Genomic DNA, 20715 nt, shown 5'->3' on the forward strand with positions numbered 1-20715 from the left:
CATATATATATATATATATATATATATACCTATATAGTGCATATATATGTGAGATATACGTATATACAGCGGAGCCGAAGCAAGAAATGTCAGTTGTGACCTCTGTGCATAAATAATTTAAAACCAATGTAAATTAAGCTGCTAAAGCTAGGTCTCAATCACCAGGCTGTTGCTACTACGCAGGGTTCCAAGGGCACTTTGCTGCTAGGTCCAATTCACACACTTCTGTTATGCTGCTATCATGACTAAACCTCAACAGCATAGTCAACTGTTTATGGTAGATTAAAACACACCAAAGTGCGTAATTGTGGCGATTTTATAGATTCTTATGTAATTTAGACAGTTTGGTATGTTGTCATAATTTTGCCTTTGTGATATATGTGATAAATTAAGTCTCTTAACATGACATGTTGGCCAAAATATGATTCATTGACCTCATTAGTAATCAAAGAAATTCAGAAGTGAAGATATTTTTCTATTCATCAAAATTAGAAAAATTAAAAAATAATCTGATATCTAATTTCTCAGTCTTCCTAACAATTAAGGAAATGCTCATTAGGATGACCTATTTTATATCCATCACAATGACAAAAAATAAAAACAAACATTCTGGGTTGGTGAGGAAATCAGTACTACTTGAACTGGCCAAGTGTTTTGAGTTGGTAATTGGTAGTAACTCTCAAAACAAACTTACAGATATCCCTTAATTGGGCAATTCTTTCCCTAGAAATCTCTTAGAATTACCTGTATATGTGCATAAATTTTATGCAGAAATATGTTCACTGACAGCAACACTGAGGGAATAAAGGGAAAATCAGAAATTGCCTAAGTATGAAATCATGAGAGTGTTGAGGGGGAGACTTTCACATTTACCTACATAAAGTTATATATTACTATACATTACTTAGTTAAGAAAAGAATTAATGGATCATGTAATTTGTAGAGGAAAAGAATGTAACTCCTTACTATTAAAAATAAGTAAAACATTTACAGTGTTTTGTACTTTATAGTCAGTTCTTATACACCTTACTTATGGTGTCTTAAGGTCTTATGCAAACCTTACTGCATACTGTGATCAGAAGGGCAGGTAACATAGCATCTGCAACCTAGGGACAAGTGAGGTTCAGGAAGGTCAACCAACTTCCCAGGTGATGCAGCATAGTGTCAGAGCTTAGACCTAATCCAACTCCAAATCTTAATGGTAGCTTTTCTCATATTTGGTTCTTGAATGTATCTTATTAAAGAGTTTATGACTTCACACTCAAAAGGCTATTGTAAAGAATGGGTATCCTTTCAAAGGGTTTTGTCATTCTGGTATGAAAATTAATAACTAAATGAAATGTGTCTACAGCTGGTTTCAGTTGTTTCTGGGAGGTCACTGAGGTTTTCTTGATTTCAAGAATTATAGTAGGATGATTAATCTGTCTCTTATTCAGGGGAAGAAAACCACCAAACCACTAGAAATGAGCTCCTAGAAGATGGGAGAGAACGTTCCCACCCCCAAAGAGCCTTACTTTTTAGGGAGTTACAATAAAAGAGCATGCATATTTCGTTTGCTTCGTTGATTACCAGTCCTCCAAAACACAGACAGTAGCAGCAGGACCCAGGACATACCATCAGGAAACTGGTCAGCATCATCATCAAACATGGCTTCCTTGAGGGCAGACTTATTGAAGGGACTGATGCTATCTGAGTAGTTATACGGATTATAGTCTCGAGAGCGTGGAGAGGAGTGAGCAGGCATCGAATGGAGCAATGAAGCTTTATTATCAAGGGCTGTTTGGCTCGAGTCAGTAGCATCACCTCCTGCTCTTGGGTCAGACATCCCAGGACCGCCACATGTCTATTAATGGGAAGGGGAAGGCAGAGCAAATTAACTCCTTTTTAAATCTCTTTGAAATTCTAAAAAGATATTTCCCTACTGCTTCAAAGGCTATTTTAAAAAGGTAACAATAACCAGCCAAAAAAAAAATTAAGTAATGGAAATCAACATGATGAGTTAAAACTTAACATTCAAAAAGTCACAGTTTATAGAAGAGATGTAAGGAAACCACAGCCATAGGGGCAAATAAGAACTGTAAAAGAATGCTGTCTCTCCTCCTAGAGAATGGACTTGAGGACAGGGGAGGGGGAAGCGTAAGCTGGGACAAAGTGAGAGATTGGTAGTGTATATATGGACATATATACACTACCCAATGTAAGATAGATAGCTAGTGGGAAGCAGTCGCATAGCACAGGGAGATCAGCTTGGTGCTTTGTGACCAGCTAGAAGGGTGGGATAGGGAGGATGGGAGGGAGGGAGACACAAGAGGGAAGAGATATGGGGATATATGTATATGTATAACTGATTCACTTTGTTATAAAGCAGAAACTAACACACCATTGTAAAGCAATTATACTCCAATAAAAATGTTAAAAAAAAAAAAAAAAGAATGCTGTCTCTAATGATTCCTATAGTTTCCTTGCCAGTGGCTTGATCAAGCAATATATACAATGTGATTAGCAACAGTTTCTCTATGCCAGTTAAAGATACAAAAGGACTTTCATTAGCAACACTTTCATTAGCAACACAGAACTAAAAGCTCCCAGATTTCATTATTAAGGTTGTAAATTATACAATGACAGTATGTCAACAAAGTATAAGAAAACCAAATTAAAAAAAGGCCTACTTAAGAAAAAATTAAAAAGTCCCAAAAGGAGTGCATAACTTTTGGAAGGATGCCTGACGGAGTTCGGGCACATTAACATACTTCTCAAAATATCAATTATGATCATCAATATCACCATTACCACCATCTACTGAGCAACTCTGTGCCAAGTCGTTAGCTAGGTGCTTCACAAATATCCTTTAAATATTTGCTGTGCGCCTATTCCATGCTAGGTATTACTCTTGGCACTGGGGATATATTCTTGAACAAACGACAGAATGCTGTCTATCCTCATGAAGTTTACATTCTAGTGGAGGGACAGAGACATTAAGAAAACATAATGAATGAGTAAAGTATGTGGTACAGTAGGAGGTAATTAGTGTATGGGAGGCAGTACAGTATTAAAGGGATCATGAGTGCCGAGGTGGGAGAGAGGAGGCTGAAGATTAAATAGGGTGGTCACTGAGAAGCTACTGGAGCAAAGACTTGGAGGAAGTGAGAAAACTGGCCATGGCTATCTGCAGGAAGAATGTTTAAGGCAGAGGGAATAGCCAAGACAAAGGCCCCAAGGCAAAAGCATGCCCAGCGCAGTGGTTAAGAATCTGCCTGCCATTGCAGGGGACACGGGTTCGATCCCTGGTCCAGGAAGATCCCACATGCCGTGGAGCAACTAAGCCCATGCGCCACAACTACTGAGCCTGCGAGCCACAACTACTGAGCCCGTGCACCACAACTACTGAAGCCCACAAGCTCTAGGGCCCACGTGCTGCAACTACTGAAGCCCACACGCCTTGAGCCTGTGCTCCACAACGAGAAGCCACTGCAATGAGAAGCCAGTGCACCACACGAAGAGTAGCCCCCGCTCGCCACAACTAGAGAAAGCCCACGTGCAGTAACAAAGACCCAACAGAGCCCAAAAAAAAAAAAAAAAAAAAAAAAAAAGCATGCCCAGTAAGTTGAAGGAACAGCAAGGAAGCATGTAGCTAAAGCAGAGGAGAGTAGTAGGAGATGAGGCCAGAGAGATAACAAGGGAAAAAAGTCTACTGTATAGACTGTGGCTTATACTTTGAAGATAGAGTCAACAGATTTCCTGCTGGACCAAGTAGGGAGGATGAGAAAAAGAGATGGGACAAGGACAACTGTTCTGTCCAAGGTTTTTGGCTGAGCAACTAGCACTGCTATCAACTGAGATAGAAAAGAACAGTTTAGGAGGAAAGATCAGGAGTTCAAACAGGCAGCTGGATGTGTGAATCTGGAAATCAGGAGAAAGGTCTGGGCTGGATGGAGTCATATGATTTATTATAAGCATAATAATTTTTAAGGTATGCAGTAATATCCCTATTTTCCTTAGGAAGACATAGAGGCTTAGAAGTGATAATCCGACTAGTGAGTAAATGCCAAACTCACTTCTGCCAGAATCCACTACTTGGGCTCCTGACACTGTACCCTGCTATCACTGGGGAGAAAGTCTCAATTAAGCAGTGACTCTTACTAACCTGTTATTGGTACCATAGGCAGCTTTTGGGGTAGGGAACCTCAAATACGAGTGATAAGCAGGTTTTTGGCATCCAGTTTACTAGGCTCATCTGCCATACAGGCACGGGGAGAAAAACAATAGCAGGAAAGAAGTCAGGAAGCAGAGCAGGGAGCCCTGTAGAGATTTGCTGAAGCACTGCAATGTTCTATAATTTTGTAAACACTGAGAAACCACAGATTCACAGGAAATGGTGGGATAGCTTGTTTTGAGAAAAGTCTAAGCTGTGAGAGAAAAGTCTAAGAAGAAGCAGAGTTAAAAAAAAAAAACACTTTTTTGTATAATGGCGGGGTAACAAACTGAGCAATAATATTCACAAATGTCAGAAAGATGGGTCATAACGTTAATTGGAACCGCAGAAACTGATGAAACAAATCACTATCACTACACTGAACAGGAATAAAAAAGGTTTAAACACCTTATTTTGTCCTACAAGAGCCACGTGATCTGGCCCATGTTCCTATACTGGCTTTCATCCTGGTTCTCAACTGTACAAAGCTTGCTCCCATCTAAGTGTCTTTGCACTTGTTATTTCATTTATGGAATTCTTCTCTCCTAGATCTTGCATGGCTTTACTTAGGTCTCAATGCAAATGTCATCTTCCCTTACAACTTAATCTAAAATAGATTCACTTTACATTCTAACCTAGAACTCCACAGTACTCATCTCTACCTAAAAATATATGAGGAACTTGAGGGCAGTGACTCTGCCCAGAGCAGTGCCTGGCACATGGTAGATACTCAGTAAATACTGAGTAACTGACCCCTGGAAAATTATCTTTGAAAATGACAGAAAACAAAGTTTAAAAATAAAATCAAAAGCTCTTAATGAAAACATGTGCAATGTAATAATGTTCAAATACTCACTGAATCGCCTTCATCTTTTTTAGAATCCCTTTTCAATGGCTCATTCATATCTTCTTGACTGCGGAAGCTGAAATTCTGAATTGCTTCAGTGACACCTCTAAGAGAGCTATAAATATCTTCAGAATTCATATTTTCTGTGTCATAATCAAATGCACTATGAAAAAGACAACAATTAATTTTTATTTATGTGTAGTTTTAAAATACAAATACATATGAGGAGATTACACAGGATATTTATAAAGACAGGATTAGAGAATGTATATGCTCTAAAGCATAATGAGCAAAATGAAACCTGACAGCTACAAATGGCTAAAGAACATGTCCCACTGTTTGCCCATCAAGGGCAGCTTACAGTGACTCTAGAATGCACAGCCCTTAACAACTGGCTTGTCTTTTCACCTTCAAAAATGTTCTGACTAACCAGAGGCCAGCAAATTATGACCCCTGAAATCTAAGAATTTTTTTAACATTTTTAAATAGTTGAGAAAAAAATCAAAACAATAACATTTCATGACACAAGAAAATTACATAAAATCCAAATTTCAGTGTCCATAAATAAAATTTTGGAACATAGCAATGCTGATTTATTTAGCTATTATCTATGGCTATTTTCACACTACAGAAGCAGAGCTGAGTAGAGCTGACAAAGACTGCATTGCCTGCAAAGCCTAAAATATTTACCATATGGCCCTTTACAGAGAATTTGCTAACCCCTGTGGTTAACGCACAATAATGGTACTGCTTAAAGAGGAGATAAATGTATTTTACACAAATCTGTAAGAAGGCTGAGAATTTTTAACAGTGAACATAAGTGTTACTGATCTGAATTCTATAATCAGATTCTAAAATTCAACTGAGTCTGGAATTTAGCCATCAAAATTGTCATATATGTATAGCATGGAAAAAACAGGCTAGATGATAAATTTGCAATTGGTCTGCAGTATAATGAAGCACCTTATAATTGTAATGAATACGATGAAGCGTATGTTATGGTATATGGTTAATAACAAAAATGAAGCTGGTAAGTACAAATATGACCCGCTAGACAAAGATTTTTAATTTTTAAATTTTTATTTTACTTTTTTTGGCTGCAAGCCTTGCGGGATATCTTAGTTCCCCGACAAGGGATTGAACCTGTGCACCCTGCAGTGGAAGCGTGCAGTCCTAAGCACTGGACCACCAGGGAATTCCCTAGGCAAAATTTTTTAAAAGGCCAGGAGACGGGAAAAAATGTTAATCCATTAATGAGTTAAGAACTTCATCTGAAATATAGCCCATGCTTGAACTGCACAAGTGTGTGAAAATTTCACATGTCTTATTAAGGATCAATCTCACAGTCACATCTTTTCCTAACTATACATATTGCCATTTTATATTTAACCCTTCCCTATTTGTTTTTCTTGATTTTTACATTTTTGTCTATAAGGTTAATTTTTTCTTCTATTTTTAGAGGTGGCTGGCCAATATTAGATCTAAATATTCATCATTATAACTTGACCTCATCACTTATATTGAGTATTATAATTGAAAGACACAATCGGCAATTAATGGATTTATACAGCATATCTGAGAAACATAACTATGCTATTTAATGCAACAAGCAGTAATTTCCAAAAGCTGTGTCCCTAAGTTTTCCTGTCACTTACAAAAAACAGTTCCATATCCTATACATTATTATCATCTAAAGGGTTAGTTTTGGAATAAACATTTTTTGAATTTGCTAAGTTTCTATGTGTCTAAGACCTTTCAAGTTGAGTAGAAATCAACTGGAATTATATTAATGTCTGTTTTTCTGAGAATGGGGAATCTACAAATACAAACCATGATGGAAAATAACCCTTTTATTACCTTGGAGATAAAGTATTCTGTGACGTGTTGGTAGGAGAAGTAAGAGGACTGGACCAGTTGGCAGGTGACCGTGGTGTTGGTCTTGTCAAAGGACTCCCCATGGAACCCTGATGGACAGAGTCAAATAAACATTAACATATGACCGGTAGTTCAACCAAAAGGCTCTTCAGGAAGCCATACAATCAAGATGTTGAACAACATGAGAGAGCCATACTTATAGGTCATTATTTTAAATATTCATGTACTTATCTCTAGTTTCTGTGGGAAAAAACTTTCTTCCCATTCAGAAATCTAGCTCTTTAAGCCTTTTTATTGTTCTCCTCACACACTTCCTTCTCTCAAATATTACCACAATATCTTTTTCCTCAAAGATTAAACAAGATCCCAAATTAACAATTTTAAATTAGCTCCCTTTTCTGAGCCAATTTTCCTTCCTCCAACCATTATGAATTCTCAAATTCTGTTCCCTCTTGAGTTTGATTTACAAATGATTTTTACAAAGACACCAAAGGAATAGAATCTGGTCATGTTAGTAATTTTCCTATCTCTTAAAATATAACGAAACAATATCTTCTCCTTTTATTTTTAAAAATTTTTTTATTTTTATTTTTTTGGCCATACCGCACAGCTTGTGGGATCTTGGTTCTCTGACCAGGGATCGAACCCAGGCCCTCAGCAGTGGAAGTGAAGAGTTCTCAACAGTGGACCACCAGGGAATTCCTCCTTCTTTTAAAAAAACTGACTTTGGTCCCAAGAAATTGTTCTCAGATTGCTCTCCCCTTAGACATTACCTTAATCCTGCCATAAGTGCATCTACTTTCTCCTTTCCCCATTAGCAAAGGTATCGCTCTCTTTGTCTTTTTAAAACTTAAGTTCAATTCTTCAGGCATATTATGTAAATGGTTTGATACCATTTAGATATAACACTAATGTTTCATTTACTCAGATCTTACTTCTCCAAAACAAAATCCTGTGTTATCCAACCACCTATGGGCTGACAAGCCTGTTATTATTAAATGTGAACACACCCTTTAAAGCACTACCCTCCTCGGGCCTTATTTGTTATTCCTGGAATAAGTCATCCTTTCTGGTCCTCAAATAAGGACTGGTTCATCTAAAGAGCATGTCCTAATTCTCATGGCTTGCAAAGCTGATGCCCTCATCTAAGTTCTGCTACATTTCACTTTCCTTGTTCATACCCTGGCCACCGTTCACCACCATCCTAACGTACACCAAATTATAATAGAAACATGATAGGCCTAAGAACTCTATTCTTTCCAGGAAAATATTTAATTCTGCTCAGGAAATGCTGCCCAATGCAGAGGCAAAAATTGTACATTAGGATCAAAGTTTACTTCATGTAAAAAAAAAAAAAAAGCAATTATTGTTAACTAGTCATCACATTATACAATGGCCAAGAAAATAACTGAAAAAGACCTGGGTTCCATTGCCAGTGTTTCGAAGGTGATTATGAAGAAGTTTGGTAGCACCATCCTGAAAAGTTTTTGGTAAAGCTCCTAATAACATTGTAAACTCTGGGGTATTGAGTTCAAATAAGGAAATCAGGACTGACTGCGCTGCCTAGAAAAGAAAGACATACAAGAAGCATATGAATATATTTTGGTTATTCAAAGGAGACCATTTTCTTCACTCAACATTTCTGTTCAGTAGTGCAAGGCCATCTTTCCCAGGGAAGAAGATGTTCTTATATGCTTTCAAATTTCTTTGCTGGAAGAATAAAATCAAAAACTATTTGACTTACCATTTATTTTTTGAAAGTAAGACAGGAATATGAAAAGTATAACAAATACGACCTAACAATCAATGGCAAAAGTCAACCATACAGTTTCTAGGATTACTCCGTCAATATATGCTCCTACTTCAGTTTTCCTAAAAAAATTATTACAAGAAGAAAGATGGATGGAAATAAGGAACTACATCCCTAAACTATACAAAGCCCATCAAGAGCAACTTAGCACTTTAATTTTCATTTTCTCAATATAGGATTCTTTTTTTTTTTTTTAATTTATTTCTTTATTTCTTTTTGGCTGCATCGGGTCTTAGTTGCAGCACGCAGGATCTTTCGTTGTGGTGTGTGGGCTCTAAAGTGCATGGGCTCAGTAGTTGCGGCATGCAGGCTCTGTAGTTGTGGTGTGCAGGCTCCAGAGTGTATGGGCATTGTAGTTGCAGCACGTGGGCTCTCTAGTTGTGGCACGCAGGCCCAGTTGCCCTGCGGCATGTGGAACCCCAGTTCCCCGACCAGTGATCAACCCATGTCCCCTGCATTGGAAAGCTGATTCTCAACCACTGGACCACCATGTAAGTCCCATTATATGATTCTTAAATTAACTAGCTGTATTTAGTCTTCTCTCAAAGCAGCTAATCTTAACAAATCTACAATTCAAAGCTAAAACTAGTCTAATGTTTCTGTGGAAATGGGAACAAAAGCAAGGTTATTCAGATCAGTTAAGAAAACATAAATTTCCTTTCTTCTTCTAAAGTAATCAATTGAGTTATTAAAAGCCACACTGTGAAATTCTGACTACACAGAAACTTAATTGAGAGGAGAAAGAAATCCAAATAGTTCACGATCATGACTTGTATGTAAATGTGCACATCTTGTTCTGGACCCTTTCTGACCCCACTCTATGAAAACCTAAGTGTTCCATGTTTATGACAGCTAATAAACAACAGGAGGGGAATGGTGAAATTAAGTTACATTGGCACAATGGCATACACTACACAACACAGCCTTGAAAGATGATGTAGCTCTATACATGAAGAGACTGGGAGAGGACTATTACATACTGCTGAAGGAAAAAATTATAAAACAGCTGTAACATAAGCCCATTTTGTTAAATACAACAACAAAGTATACATTGTGTGGGTGTGTACTCTAACATGTTAATAGTGTTTAAATAAAGCTATTTGCATTTTGAAACAAAACTTTATGATCTTGTGTCTTTTTGGAACCTAAACAGTGAAACGATCTCAAGTTAATTTGAGCAAATGAATTAATAATTGTTAAGGTATATTTTATTCCACCTAGATTTTATTTTGGTGTATGAGATGCTACTTTATTTTCTCTCTAGAAACAGACAGTCCAACTGTTCCCAAACCAATGAGTGCAGCCTTTCCTCATGACTCAACGTGACACCCTTATCATGAACTAATCTTCTATATAAACCTGTTTCTCTGGACCCTCCTTTATATTCCATTGATCTTTGTCTATTTCTGCATCAAATAATACAGGTTTAAATCGCATGATTTAAAATGCAATAGCTTTATTTTTTATTTTAATTTTAAAATTTATTTTTGGCTGCATTGGATCTTCATTGCTGTGCGCAGGCTTTCTCTAGTTGCGGTGAGCAGGGGCTACTCTTCCTTGTGGTGCAAAGGCTTCTCATTGCGGTGGCTTCTCTTGTTGTGGAGCACGAGCTCTAGGCACGTGGGCTCAGTAGTTGCGGCACACAGGCCCTAGAGCGTGTGGGCTTCAGTAGTTGCGGCGCGTGGTCTCAGTAGTTGTGGCTCACAGGCTCTAGAGCGCAGGCTCAGTAGCTGTGGCGCACGGGCTTAGTTGCTCTGTGGCATGTGGGATCTTCCTGGACCAAGGATCGAACCCATGTCCCCTGCATTGGCAGGTGGATTCTTAACCACTGCACCACCAGGAAAGTCCCTGCAATAGCTTTAGTATATTTTGATGAAGTCCTTCATTTCTGTTAGTTTAATGTCACATTTATTTTACTAGCTACATTTTATATTTATTTAAAAATAAATTTTCCAGTCTTTAAATAAAAGTAACACATACTCATGGATTTAAAAAAAAACAACAAAAAACCTTTAGAAAAGGTTTTATAGCTCTCAATCCCCTGTTCAGCTCTCCAGAGAGTTCTTTGTAATGCTTGTTTTTACTGATTGTTAGGTACACATGGGCTTATATAATTTTTTCTTGATTTATCAGTTAGAAACATTTTCTGGTGATTTCCTACTACATTAGATGAAAACTTAGGTTCCGTTCAATATCAGCCCTACCTCTCCTACCCTCTTCTCCCTTACACAACATAGCTAGTCCATTTTTGTCACATTAGTCAAAATAATGTTTAAAAACATAAATCAGATCATATCATTCCCTTACTTAAAATATGTCAATCAATGGTTTCTACAGTCCCATCAGTATTCTTGGTCTTGGAATATTCCCAATTCTTAATTTTGATGAAATCCAACTGATCTGTTTTTTCCTTTTGTTGTTTGTGCTTTTGGTTAGAATCCATTGCCAAATCCAAGGTCATGAAGATTTATCCCTCTTTTAAGATTTTTCTAGGTTTAGCTTTTACATTTAAGTCTTTGATCATTTTGTATTAATTTTTGTATATGGTATGAGGTACGGGTTCAACTTCATTCTTTGGCATGTGGCTATTTAGTTGTCCCAGCACAATTTGTTGAAAAGACTATGATTTCCTTATTGAATGGTCTTTGCACCCTTGTTGGAAATCAATTGGCCATAAACACAGGTTTTTTCTGGACTCTCAATTCTATTCCACTGGTCTTTATGTCTAGCCTTATGCCAGTACCACACTGTGTTGATTACTATTACTTTGTATTAGGTTTTGAAATCTGGAAGTGTAAAGTCCTCTTACTTTGGCTTTTTTTTCAAGGCTCTTCTGGCTATTAGGGGTCCCTTGGAATTCCATTATGAATTTTGGAATCAGCTTGTCAATTTCTACAAAGCCAGCTGGGAATATGGTAAGGATTACACTGAATTTGTAGATCACTTTGGGAAGTACTGCCATCTTAAGAATATTAAGTCTTCTGATCCAAGAACATGGGAAGATTTTCCATTTATTTAAATCTTCTTTAATTTCTTTCAATATTATTTCATAGTTTCTACTATAAATTTTGCACTTCCTTTTAAAAATTTATCCCTATTTTAATCTTTTTAATGCTACTGTAAATGGAATTGTTTTCTTAATTTCATTTTTGGATTGTTCATTTCAAGTGTTTAGAAATACAATTGATTTTCCTATATTGATTTTGTATCCTGCAACCCTGCTGAATGTGTTTATTAGTTCTAATGGTTTTTTAGTGATTCTGAAGGATTTTCTATATATAAAATTGTATCATTTGCAAACAGAAATAGTTTTACTTTTCTTCCTTTCTCTCTTTTTTTTCTTCTTTCTGGCCTAACTATCCTGGCTAGAAACCGGCGAACCCTGCTACAATGTTGTACAGAAATGGTGAGAGCAGACATCCATGTCTTGTTCCTGACTTTATGGAGAAAACATCCAATCTTTCACCATTAAGTAGCTGTGCATATTAGTAATAGCTGTAGAGGTGCCCTGTATTGGGTTTAAGAAGTTCCCTTCCCTTGATAGTTTGTTTAGTTTACGATTTTTTGTTTTTGTTTTAATCATGAAAGATGTTAGATCTTGCCAGATGCCTTTTCTGTTGAGATAATCATGTGGTTTTTGTCTTTTTACTATTGATATGGAGTACTACAATAGACTTTCAGATGTTAACCTTACATTCCTGGGATAAATTACACATGGTCTTGGTGTATAATTCTCTTTTTATATGTTGCAGAATTTGGTTTGCCAGGATTAAAAGCGTCCATATTTGTAAGAGACATTGATCTGTAGTTTTCTTTTTGTGTGCGATGTCTTTGGGTTTCTTTTCAAGATAAAACTGTCCTCACAGAATGAGGTGGAAAGTGTTCCTTCTTCTTCTGTTTTTTAAGGGAGAGTTTGTGAAGAACTGATATTAATGCTTGGTAGAACTCACCAGTTAAACCATCTGAGCCTGGGCTTCTCTTTGTGGGTGGTTTTTTGATTACTAAATCAAACTCTTTACTTGTTCTATTGACTTCTTGAGTCACTTTTGGTAGTTTGTGTCTTTCTAGAGATTTGTCCATTTCATCTAAGTTAACTACTTATTGGCATACAATGTTGTAACATTCCTTTATAATCCTTTTTATTTCTGTAAGGTTAGTAATAATATTCCCTCTTTCATTTCTAATTCTAGTAGTTTGAGTCTTCTCTTTTTTTCTGTCAATCTAGCTAAAAGTTTGCCAATACTGTTGATCTTTCCAAAAAACACAACTTTTGGTTTCACTAATTTTCTCTATTGTTTTTCTATTCTCTATTTTATTAATTTCTGCTTAATCTTTATGTTTTTTGTCTTGTTTGGCTTGGTTTTAAAAATTGAAGTACAGCTGCTGTACAATATTATATGTTATAGGTGTACAATATAGTGATTCACAATTTTTAAAGGTTATACTTCATTTATACTTATTATAAAATATTGGCTCTATTCCCCATTGTACAATATATCTTTGTGACTGATTTTATACCTAATAGCTGGTACCTCGTAATTCCCCACTCCCATATTGCCCCTCTCCTGCTGGTAACCACTGGTTTGTTCTCTGTATCTGTGAATATGCTTCTTTTTTGTTATATTCACTAGTTTGTTATATTTTTTAGATTCCACATGTAAGTGATATCATACAGTATTTGTCTTTCTCTGTCTGACTTATTTCACTTAGTATAATGCCCTCCAAGTCCATCCATGTTGCTGCAAATGACAAAATCCCGTTCATTTTTATGGCAGAGTAGTATTCCATGGCATATATATACCTCACATCTTCTTTATCCATTCACCTGTTTGTTTTTTTTTTTAAGATTATTATTTTTTTGATGTGGACCATTTTTAAAGTTTTTATTGAATTTATTATAATATTGCTTCTGTTTTATGTCTTGGTTTTCTGGCCCTGAGCCATGTGCAATCTTAGCTCCCTGAGCAGGGATCAAACCCACAACCCCTGCATTGGAAGGCGAAGTCCTAACCACTGGACTGCCAGGGAAGTCCCTTCATTCATCTGCTGATGGACACTTAGGTTGCTTCCATCCATATCTTGGCAATTGTAAATAATGCTGCTATAAACATTGGGGTGCATGTATCTTTTCAAATTATTTCAAACATTTCAAATAATGTTTTTTTTTTAAAATTAATTAATTAATTTATTTTTGGCTGCATTGGGTCTTCGTTGCTGTGCGTGGGTTTTCTCTAGTTGTGGTGAGCAGGAGCTACTCTTTGTTGCGGTGCAAAGGCTTCTCATTGCGGTGGCTTCTCTTATTGCAGAGCACGGGCTCTAGGCACACGGGCTCAGTAGTTGTGGCTCGTGGGCCCCAGAGCACAGGCTCAGTAGTTGTGGCACACAGGCTTAGTTGCTCCACGGCATGTGGGATCTTCCTGGACCAGGGCTCGAACCCATGTCCCCTGCATTGGCAGGCGGATTCTTAACCACTGTGCCACCAGGGAAGTCCCTATTTTTAGTTTTTCGAGAAACCTCCATAGTGTTTTCCACAGTGGCTGCACCAATTTACATTCCCCAAAACAGTGTATAACAGGGTTCCCTTTTTTCCACATCCTCGTCAACATTTGTTACCTGTGTTCTTTTCGATAATAGCCATTCTGACCGGTATGAGGTGATATATCATTGTGGTTTTGATTTGCATTTCCCTGATGATTAGCGATGTTGAGCATCTTTTGCTGTGTCTGTTGGCCATCTGCATTTCCTCTTTGGAAAAATGTCTATTCAGTTCTTCTGCGTATTTTTCAATTGTGTTGCTCATTGTTTTGATGTTGAGTTGTATGAGTTGTTTATAAATGTTAAGATATTTATCCCTTATTGGTCATATCATTTGCAAATATTTTTTTCCATTCAATAGGTTGTCTTTTTGTTTTGTTTATGGTTTCCTTTGCTCTGCAAAAGCTTTTAAGTTTAATTAGGTCCCATTTGTTTATTTTTATTTCCTTTGCTTTAGGAGATGGATCCAAAAAAGTATTGCTGTGATTTATGTCAGAAAGTGTTCTGCCTATGTTTTCCTCTAGGACTTTTACAGTCTTACATTTAGGTCTTTAATCCATTTTGAGTTTATTTTTGTATATGGTGATAGAGGATATTCTAATTTCATGCTTTTACATGTAGCTGTCCAGTTTTCCCAGCACTAGTTATTGAAGAGATTATCTTTTGTCCATTGTATATTCCTGGCTACTTTATCATAGGTTAATTGACCACGTGTGCATGGGTTTTATTTCTGGGCTTTCTGTTCTGTTCCATTGATCTATGTGTCTGTTTTTGTGCCAGTACCATACTGTTTTGATTATTCTGGCTTTGTCAACAGAGCTAGATACAGAATGCAAGAAACGAATGATTAGGGTTGAAGAGAAGTCTCAGGAAGAAGGTGAAAAGAACAGAGGAGGGTCTAGAAAGGAACTCCCCAGAAAATAAATAACCTATGTTTTTGAGCATATGGAAAATCTTAGCCATGAGCATATGACAGAGATGTTGAACCTAACAACAAGTACTTAAAAAACATGTGGGGGAAAAAAAAGGAAAATGAAAAGGTAAATTATTAACACCAGGACAAATAAAGCTTCTGTAAGGAAGGAGGCTGTAATAAACCACTTGGCGTAGGGGTGAATATTTCCACAGTCAAAATTAAATCTTTTCTATTGAGTACCAACAACTGATTCATAAGTATTTTGAAGGTTATGGGGAAAGACATAGGAAAGAATATGGGAAAGTTAAGTCTTAATTTACAAAGGTAGACAGACATATATAATGACTAAATTTATCAACGGATCAATAAATAATGCCTAAAATTAATAAATCAAGAAACAGTGCAAGCTCTTATGTGAAATATATAGGTAAATGCGAGGGGAAAGATTTGAAATATTTTGAATGGCTATAAGATTAGAGGTTGGGAGGACTGTTTCAAAGACAGTTATCTTTAATTCTAAGTTTGAAAATTATACTCATATTAATTGGATAAAATTTAAAATAAAATTTAAAAGAGAAGATATTTTTTTAAAAAGGTCTTTATATCACCAGGTAAGTAACTCTATGCTAACTGGTAACATCCTGAAAATATTAGCTTCCTTCACTGGCAATCCAAAATGACTGACTTGCTTTTCTAATTTATCTTCTAAATCTTAAATTAAAACATACCTTCCGAACATCAGAACTTTTGGGTTCTGTTGTCCAAGTGATGACCCGAGACACTGCCAGGCGAGTTTCACTGGAATTTATAAAATCTCCTGGATCCATCTGTTTGGCCAGAGTTTCTATGTATTTGAGGATAGCAACCTTCACCTGCAGAGGGATGCACAATGAAAGAGGACAATCAGCTGGTCATTGAGGGGCAATGAAAACACTTCAGAAATAATTAGGTGACTTTTTTTTTTTTTTTTTGGCTGTGCTGTGTGGCATGTGGGATCTTAGTTCCTCCACGGGGGATCAAACCCACGCCCCCTGCAGTGAAAGCGTGGAGTCTTAACCACTCGACGGTCAGGAATCCCTAGGTGATTATTTTTTTGACAAATACACAATGAATAAGCAACAACAAAAGAGAAGTTATACAATCATCTACCTACCAGAGGTACAAGTATATGATAATGTGGCTTTTTTTCAGACACAGCAGAACTTATAAGTTTCATTCCCCGTGTTTGAACAACTGCTAAAGAGTCTCTTGATAAGATTAGACACTTCTCCTTGAGTCTGCCTTCAGAGCTTACAGCTGACTCTTGTCTAGATTTCCCTAGGAACCAGTCTTTATAAATCGAAGTACAATTTGCCTCTTGGGGAAATGAATCAAAGAATTTTGGAAATAAGGTATTATAAATCAACTGGGTAATCAAGGTGGGCAATACAGGTTTTTGGCAAACATACAGTAAGACTCACACAATGAGATCAGGTTCCTTAATAGGTCCATCAACTGCTAGAACTACGTCTCAAAATAAACGTGACAAAAAAGTTTTACACAAGTACCACTGGAGAAGAGACAATACTTATCTGTATAAAAGAACTATCATATATGAGTTTAAAAAGTCTTATTATTCTCCCAGGAATTCCTGATGCGTGGGTGGCACGGTGGGTAGGTGTGTGGTAGGATGTAGGCTTCAAAATAAGCAGGAGGTGGGGCAAAGCACACATGCTTCTCTCTTAGATGCAGCCTTCTTTATCCTTAGAGTAAGCCATTGTTAAGTAATCTCCCCTTTCTCAGGTATGTTGGGGTAGAAAAAAAATTTGAGAACCACTGTTTTTAAAGTCACATCTAACATTCTAGGATTTCTAAGTAATGGTTCTCTAAGACTTTACCAGTGCCCTTTAGAAATGGCACCTGGCACAGTGCACAGTCCTTGTATACAGCAGATTCTAAACACATATTAAATGCTGATTTGCTGACTTAGAAAAAGGAAGGTTTAAATATATGATTAAAATAGTGACTTTGAAAAAATATTGTCAAAGATTAAGGTAATCAGGTTTTCTATACTCCTTCCCTTATTATTGATCTTAAGATGTCATTTTTCTCACTCAATCCAAATAAGGTCTCTGGGAAGTACTAAGCCAAGTTAATATATAGGAAGTAATATGTTAAAATTCTGACTCTTGTACATTTTCCCCCTTCTGCTTCCAGTTTAAAAAAACAGAATGCATCAACTTACATTCTTCATTTCATAATAAATGAATTTTAAGAAGTAACTATAACTTTAAGAAATGTACTGAAAAAAACAAGAATTAACCTATCAGCCATCATGAGTGGAGAGGGGAGAGGGAAAGAGATTTATGGTTACTTTTGCAGTAGCAGGCCCAACTAAATTATGGCAGCACATAACATTCTGGATTCTTGAAGCCACGTCACCTTCTATCAGTGTGACTGGCTGAAAGGTGACTATAGTAAATCAAAGAATGAACATCAATGTATTTTGTTTTTTTGAATATATTTATTTGCACTATGTGAGACTCAATTCCATGTCTTGGCAATTTATAGAGAGGCATGTAAAGTTTTTAAAGGGTTTCACAGAATAGGTGTGTTTACTATACCAAAGGCAAAATAACCATGAAACACATATAATCATTTGAAAATTTTCATTTTGGTAGAATATTTCACAAGGTTCTATACATAGTCTGTACTCTGAATAACATAAACATGCATTCTTCTTCAGAGAGGAAAAACAATATAGTTGCTAAGGTGCGTATAGTTCTAAACCTGTTTGTGAAACTCAGAAAAAAAAGTCAACAAAATTCCATTTATTTTAAAAAATATTACTCAAATAAAATCACTCTGTATGTGATTTCCCATTTTATTGCTTCTTTTCTGACATTTACCCACATGATACTCTGTGAGAGACGTAAAATTTTATCTGAAAGATCCAGCACTTCTTCAATAAAGAATTTTTATGCATCTCATACTCAAGTTATTTGTGTTTTTCTACAACCTGTTAAGTTTTTAATTCTTAATCCTGTCACCCATCTGAAAGTTACCTTTATTTTCAGCATAAGGTGTAGCTCTAATAGAACATCTCCTTGCTATCCTAAAACATCAATTTATGAGTTGAAGAGTGATTTTCCCCTACAGCTTTACGTGTGTGTGCATATAATATGCGTGTATATATAATACATAAAAGCCAAGTATATACTATGTTCGTATTATATATTATGGTTTATATATAATACACATATATTATACATAGACTGTTTCTCTAAAAGCCCTATATACAAAAGCCATATATACATATATGCGTACAGGTATACATGGCTTTTAGAGAAACAGTCTGTGATTCGAGTCTCCAGTATGACTTTTTTTTTTTAAAATAAATTTATTTATTTTATTTATTTTACTTTTGGTAGTGTTGGGTCTTCATTGCTGCACACGGGCTTTCTCTAGTGTCGAGTGGGGGCTACTCTTCATTGTGGTGCGCAGGCTTCTCATTGCGGTGGTTTCTCTTGTTGTGGAGCATGGGCTCTAGGCGCACGGGCTTCAGTAGTTGTGGTTTGTGGGCTCAGTAGTTGTGGCTCGCGGGCTCTAGAGCACAGGCTCAGTAGTTGTGGTGCACGGGCTTAGTTGCTCCGCGGCATGTGGGATCTTCCCGGACCAGGGCTCGAACCCGTGTCCCCTGCATTGGCAGACGGATTCTTAACCACTGCACCACCAGGGAAGCCCCAGTAGTATGATGTTTTAATTATATGTTTTCCACTGTCTTTCTCTTCAGGCCTTCAGCAACTTTATTCTCTCCTTCAACTCACCTATCACCCTTATTTCTTAAGCTAATGGTTTAGACCTCCATTTCTACTGGGCCATGAAACATCTCTATATATGTTTTCAACAGCACTTGAATACCTACCACCAGTAGCTAAATCATAACTCTTATCACAGTTTACAGTTTATCATGTATTATAAACAATAATGATAGAAAATTGTAAGTTTTATATTCCTATGAATGCCTAGCACAATGGCTTGGACAAAAAAATAAGTTTAAACAGTAATAATATCAAGTAAATTATTCTCCTTCTGCAGGTCACTTTTTAAAATCAAAACAGATGGATCCTTTTTCACAAAGAAGCTCTGAGAAAATAACATTATGTTGAGTATAAGTCAACCCTGGCAAGAAACATAATTGTGATTTTAAGGCAAAATCATATCCAGAAACTTAAAGGAAAATCAATCCAAGGCAATAATGCTTATAGAAACATACTTCGTGCAGAATAGAGCAGAAAATACAAGGCTTATAAATGCTCATATGCTTGTTATTTCCCTGACTTTAACCTCTTTTTAATTTAAGAAAACTCACTAAGAAACATCTTTAGTAAAGAATGCAGGGGCAGATCTTTTATATTATCTTTTCTTTTATGTTAAATAATTATTTTTAATCAAAAATTGGAATCTACCTAGTTTTCACATAAATTAACTAGAAAATGTGTGCTAATAACAATGGAGGAAGTTAACCCTGAATCTAAATTTTATGCACACATTAGAAAATCACATTGCAAAAAGAAAAAAAAGTTACTGTTTCAGTTAAGAACTGGAGAATAGCTCTGAGATTAAACTTTAAAAGTTCTGTTTACTGAAATACATAGGCAAAACTGACATTTTGCCCAGAATAACTATTCAAACTCCTAATTTAAAAAAAAAAAAAAAAAAAAAGGATTGGGAAATCACAAACATAAAATTAGATAAGATTTTATAGAGCGAGTTTGCATAACAGCTTAGGGTTAGACGGCCAAACTTGTGTTGCCTTCTAAATATGTATCCCCAGTAAGCTTCTCCAAAAGATAATCTGGTATCGAATAACATTTGAAATCAAATCCATGCATGCTTTATAGGCTTATAAAGGTTAGTAGTTGAATATATAGATGCATACAAACATTATCTGAAACACTGCAGTTTGTAAAGAGAGTTAAGAAAAGAAATAATGCAGATTAAAACAAAACCAAAAAAAACCTTGGAACTCCAAAAAGAGTGAAGCTGGTCCCGAAGTGCTGGCTTGACTGTCTGAAAGTTTATAAAAACAAAATCCACTGATTGAACAGCTTCTCGTGTGACAGAAATACAAATATTAAAATTAACTTTATGAATAAAATATTTCAGTTCCTTAAAATGTCATCAAAAGACCTCAAATTTTTACCTTCAAGCTTGGTGTCTGGGTCTGATCAACTGTAAATCTCATTAGAATATTGAACTGAAGATCATTTGGAAAAGATTCTCTGAAATAAGGAAAGAACAAAGCAAAATAAAATAAAAATTAAGTCAGCAAGTAAGCATTTAGCAAACTTAACAGAAGATTATGTTTAATACCAAACAAAACACAGTGTCATTCAGAAAGCATGCATGAAGTAGCACCTGTATGTGGTATATAGTCTATGTGGTAAAGTATACGATAAAAGCTACTCCCAGAAGAATCTGAACGTCTGAATTTATACCCTGTAAGTATAAATTTAACCCCCTGTAGGGGGTTAAAAAGCAACAATATAGCAAAGAAT

The 20715-nt window shown here is 36.2% G+C and overlaps 1 protein-coding gene across 39 annotated transcripts in view; it reads right to left on the reverse strand.

Moving 5' to 3' along the window:
- Positions 1–20715, reverse strand: part of CLASP2 (cytoplasmic linker associated protein 2) — a 176764-nt gene that overhangs the window by 13174 nt on the left and 142875 nt on the right. For 22 of the 39 annotated variants that reach the window (XM_082411775.1, XM_082411778.1, XM_082411770.1 and 19 more), the window contains 6 exons: positions 20361–20439; positions 15904–16047; positions 8334–8477; positions 6897–7003; positions 5049–5202; positions 1615–1843 (listed from right to left, as the gene is read on the reverse strand). In XM_082411775.1, coding sequence (XP_082267901.1) covers positions 1615–1843; positions 5049–5202; positions 6897–7003; positions 8334–8477; positions 15904–16047; positions 20361–20439 — 857 coding nt within the window. Of the gene's footprint in view, positions 1–1614; positions 1844–5048; positions 5203–6896; positions 7004–8333; positions 8478–15903; positions 16048–20176; positions 20228–20360; positions 20440–20715 lie in introns of all 39 variants that reach the window. The other 17 variants (XM_082411763.1, XM_082411766.1, XM_082411776.1 and 14 more) reach the window with 1 other exon arrangement.

Source organism: Balaenoptera physalus (genome assembly GCF_965194825.1).
Source record: "Balaenoptera physalus genome assembly, chromosome: 11".
Taxonomy (NCBI): Eukaryota; Metazoa; Chordata; class Mammalia; order Artiodactyla; family Balaenopteridae; genus Balaenoptera; species Balaenoptera physalus.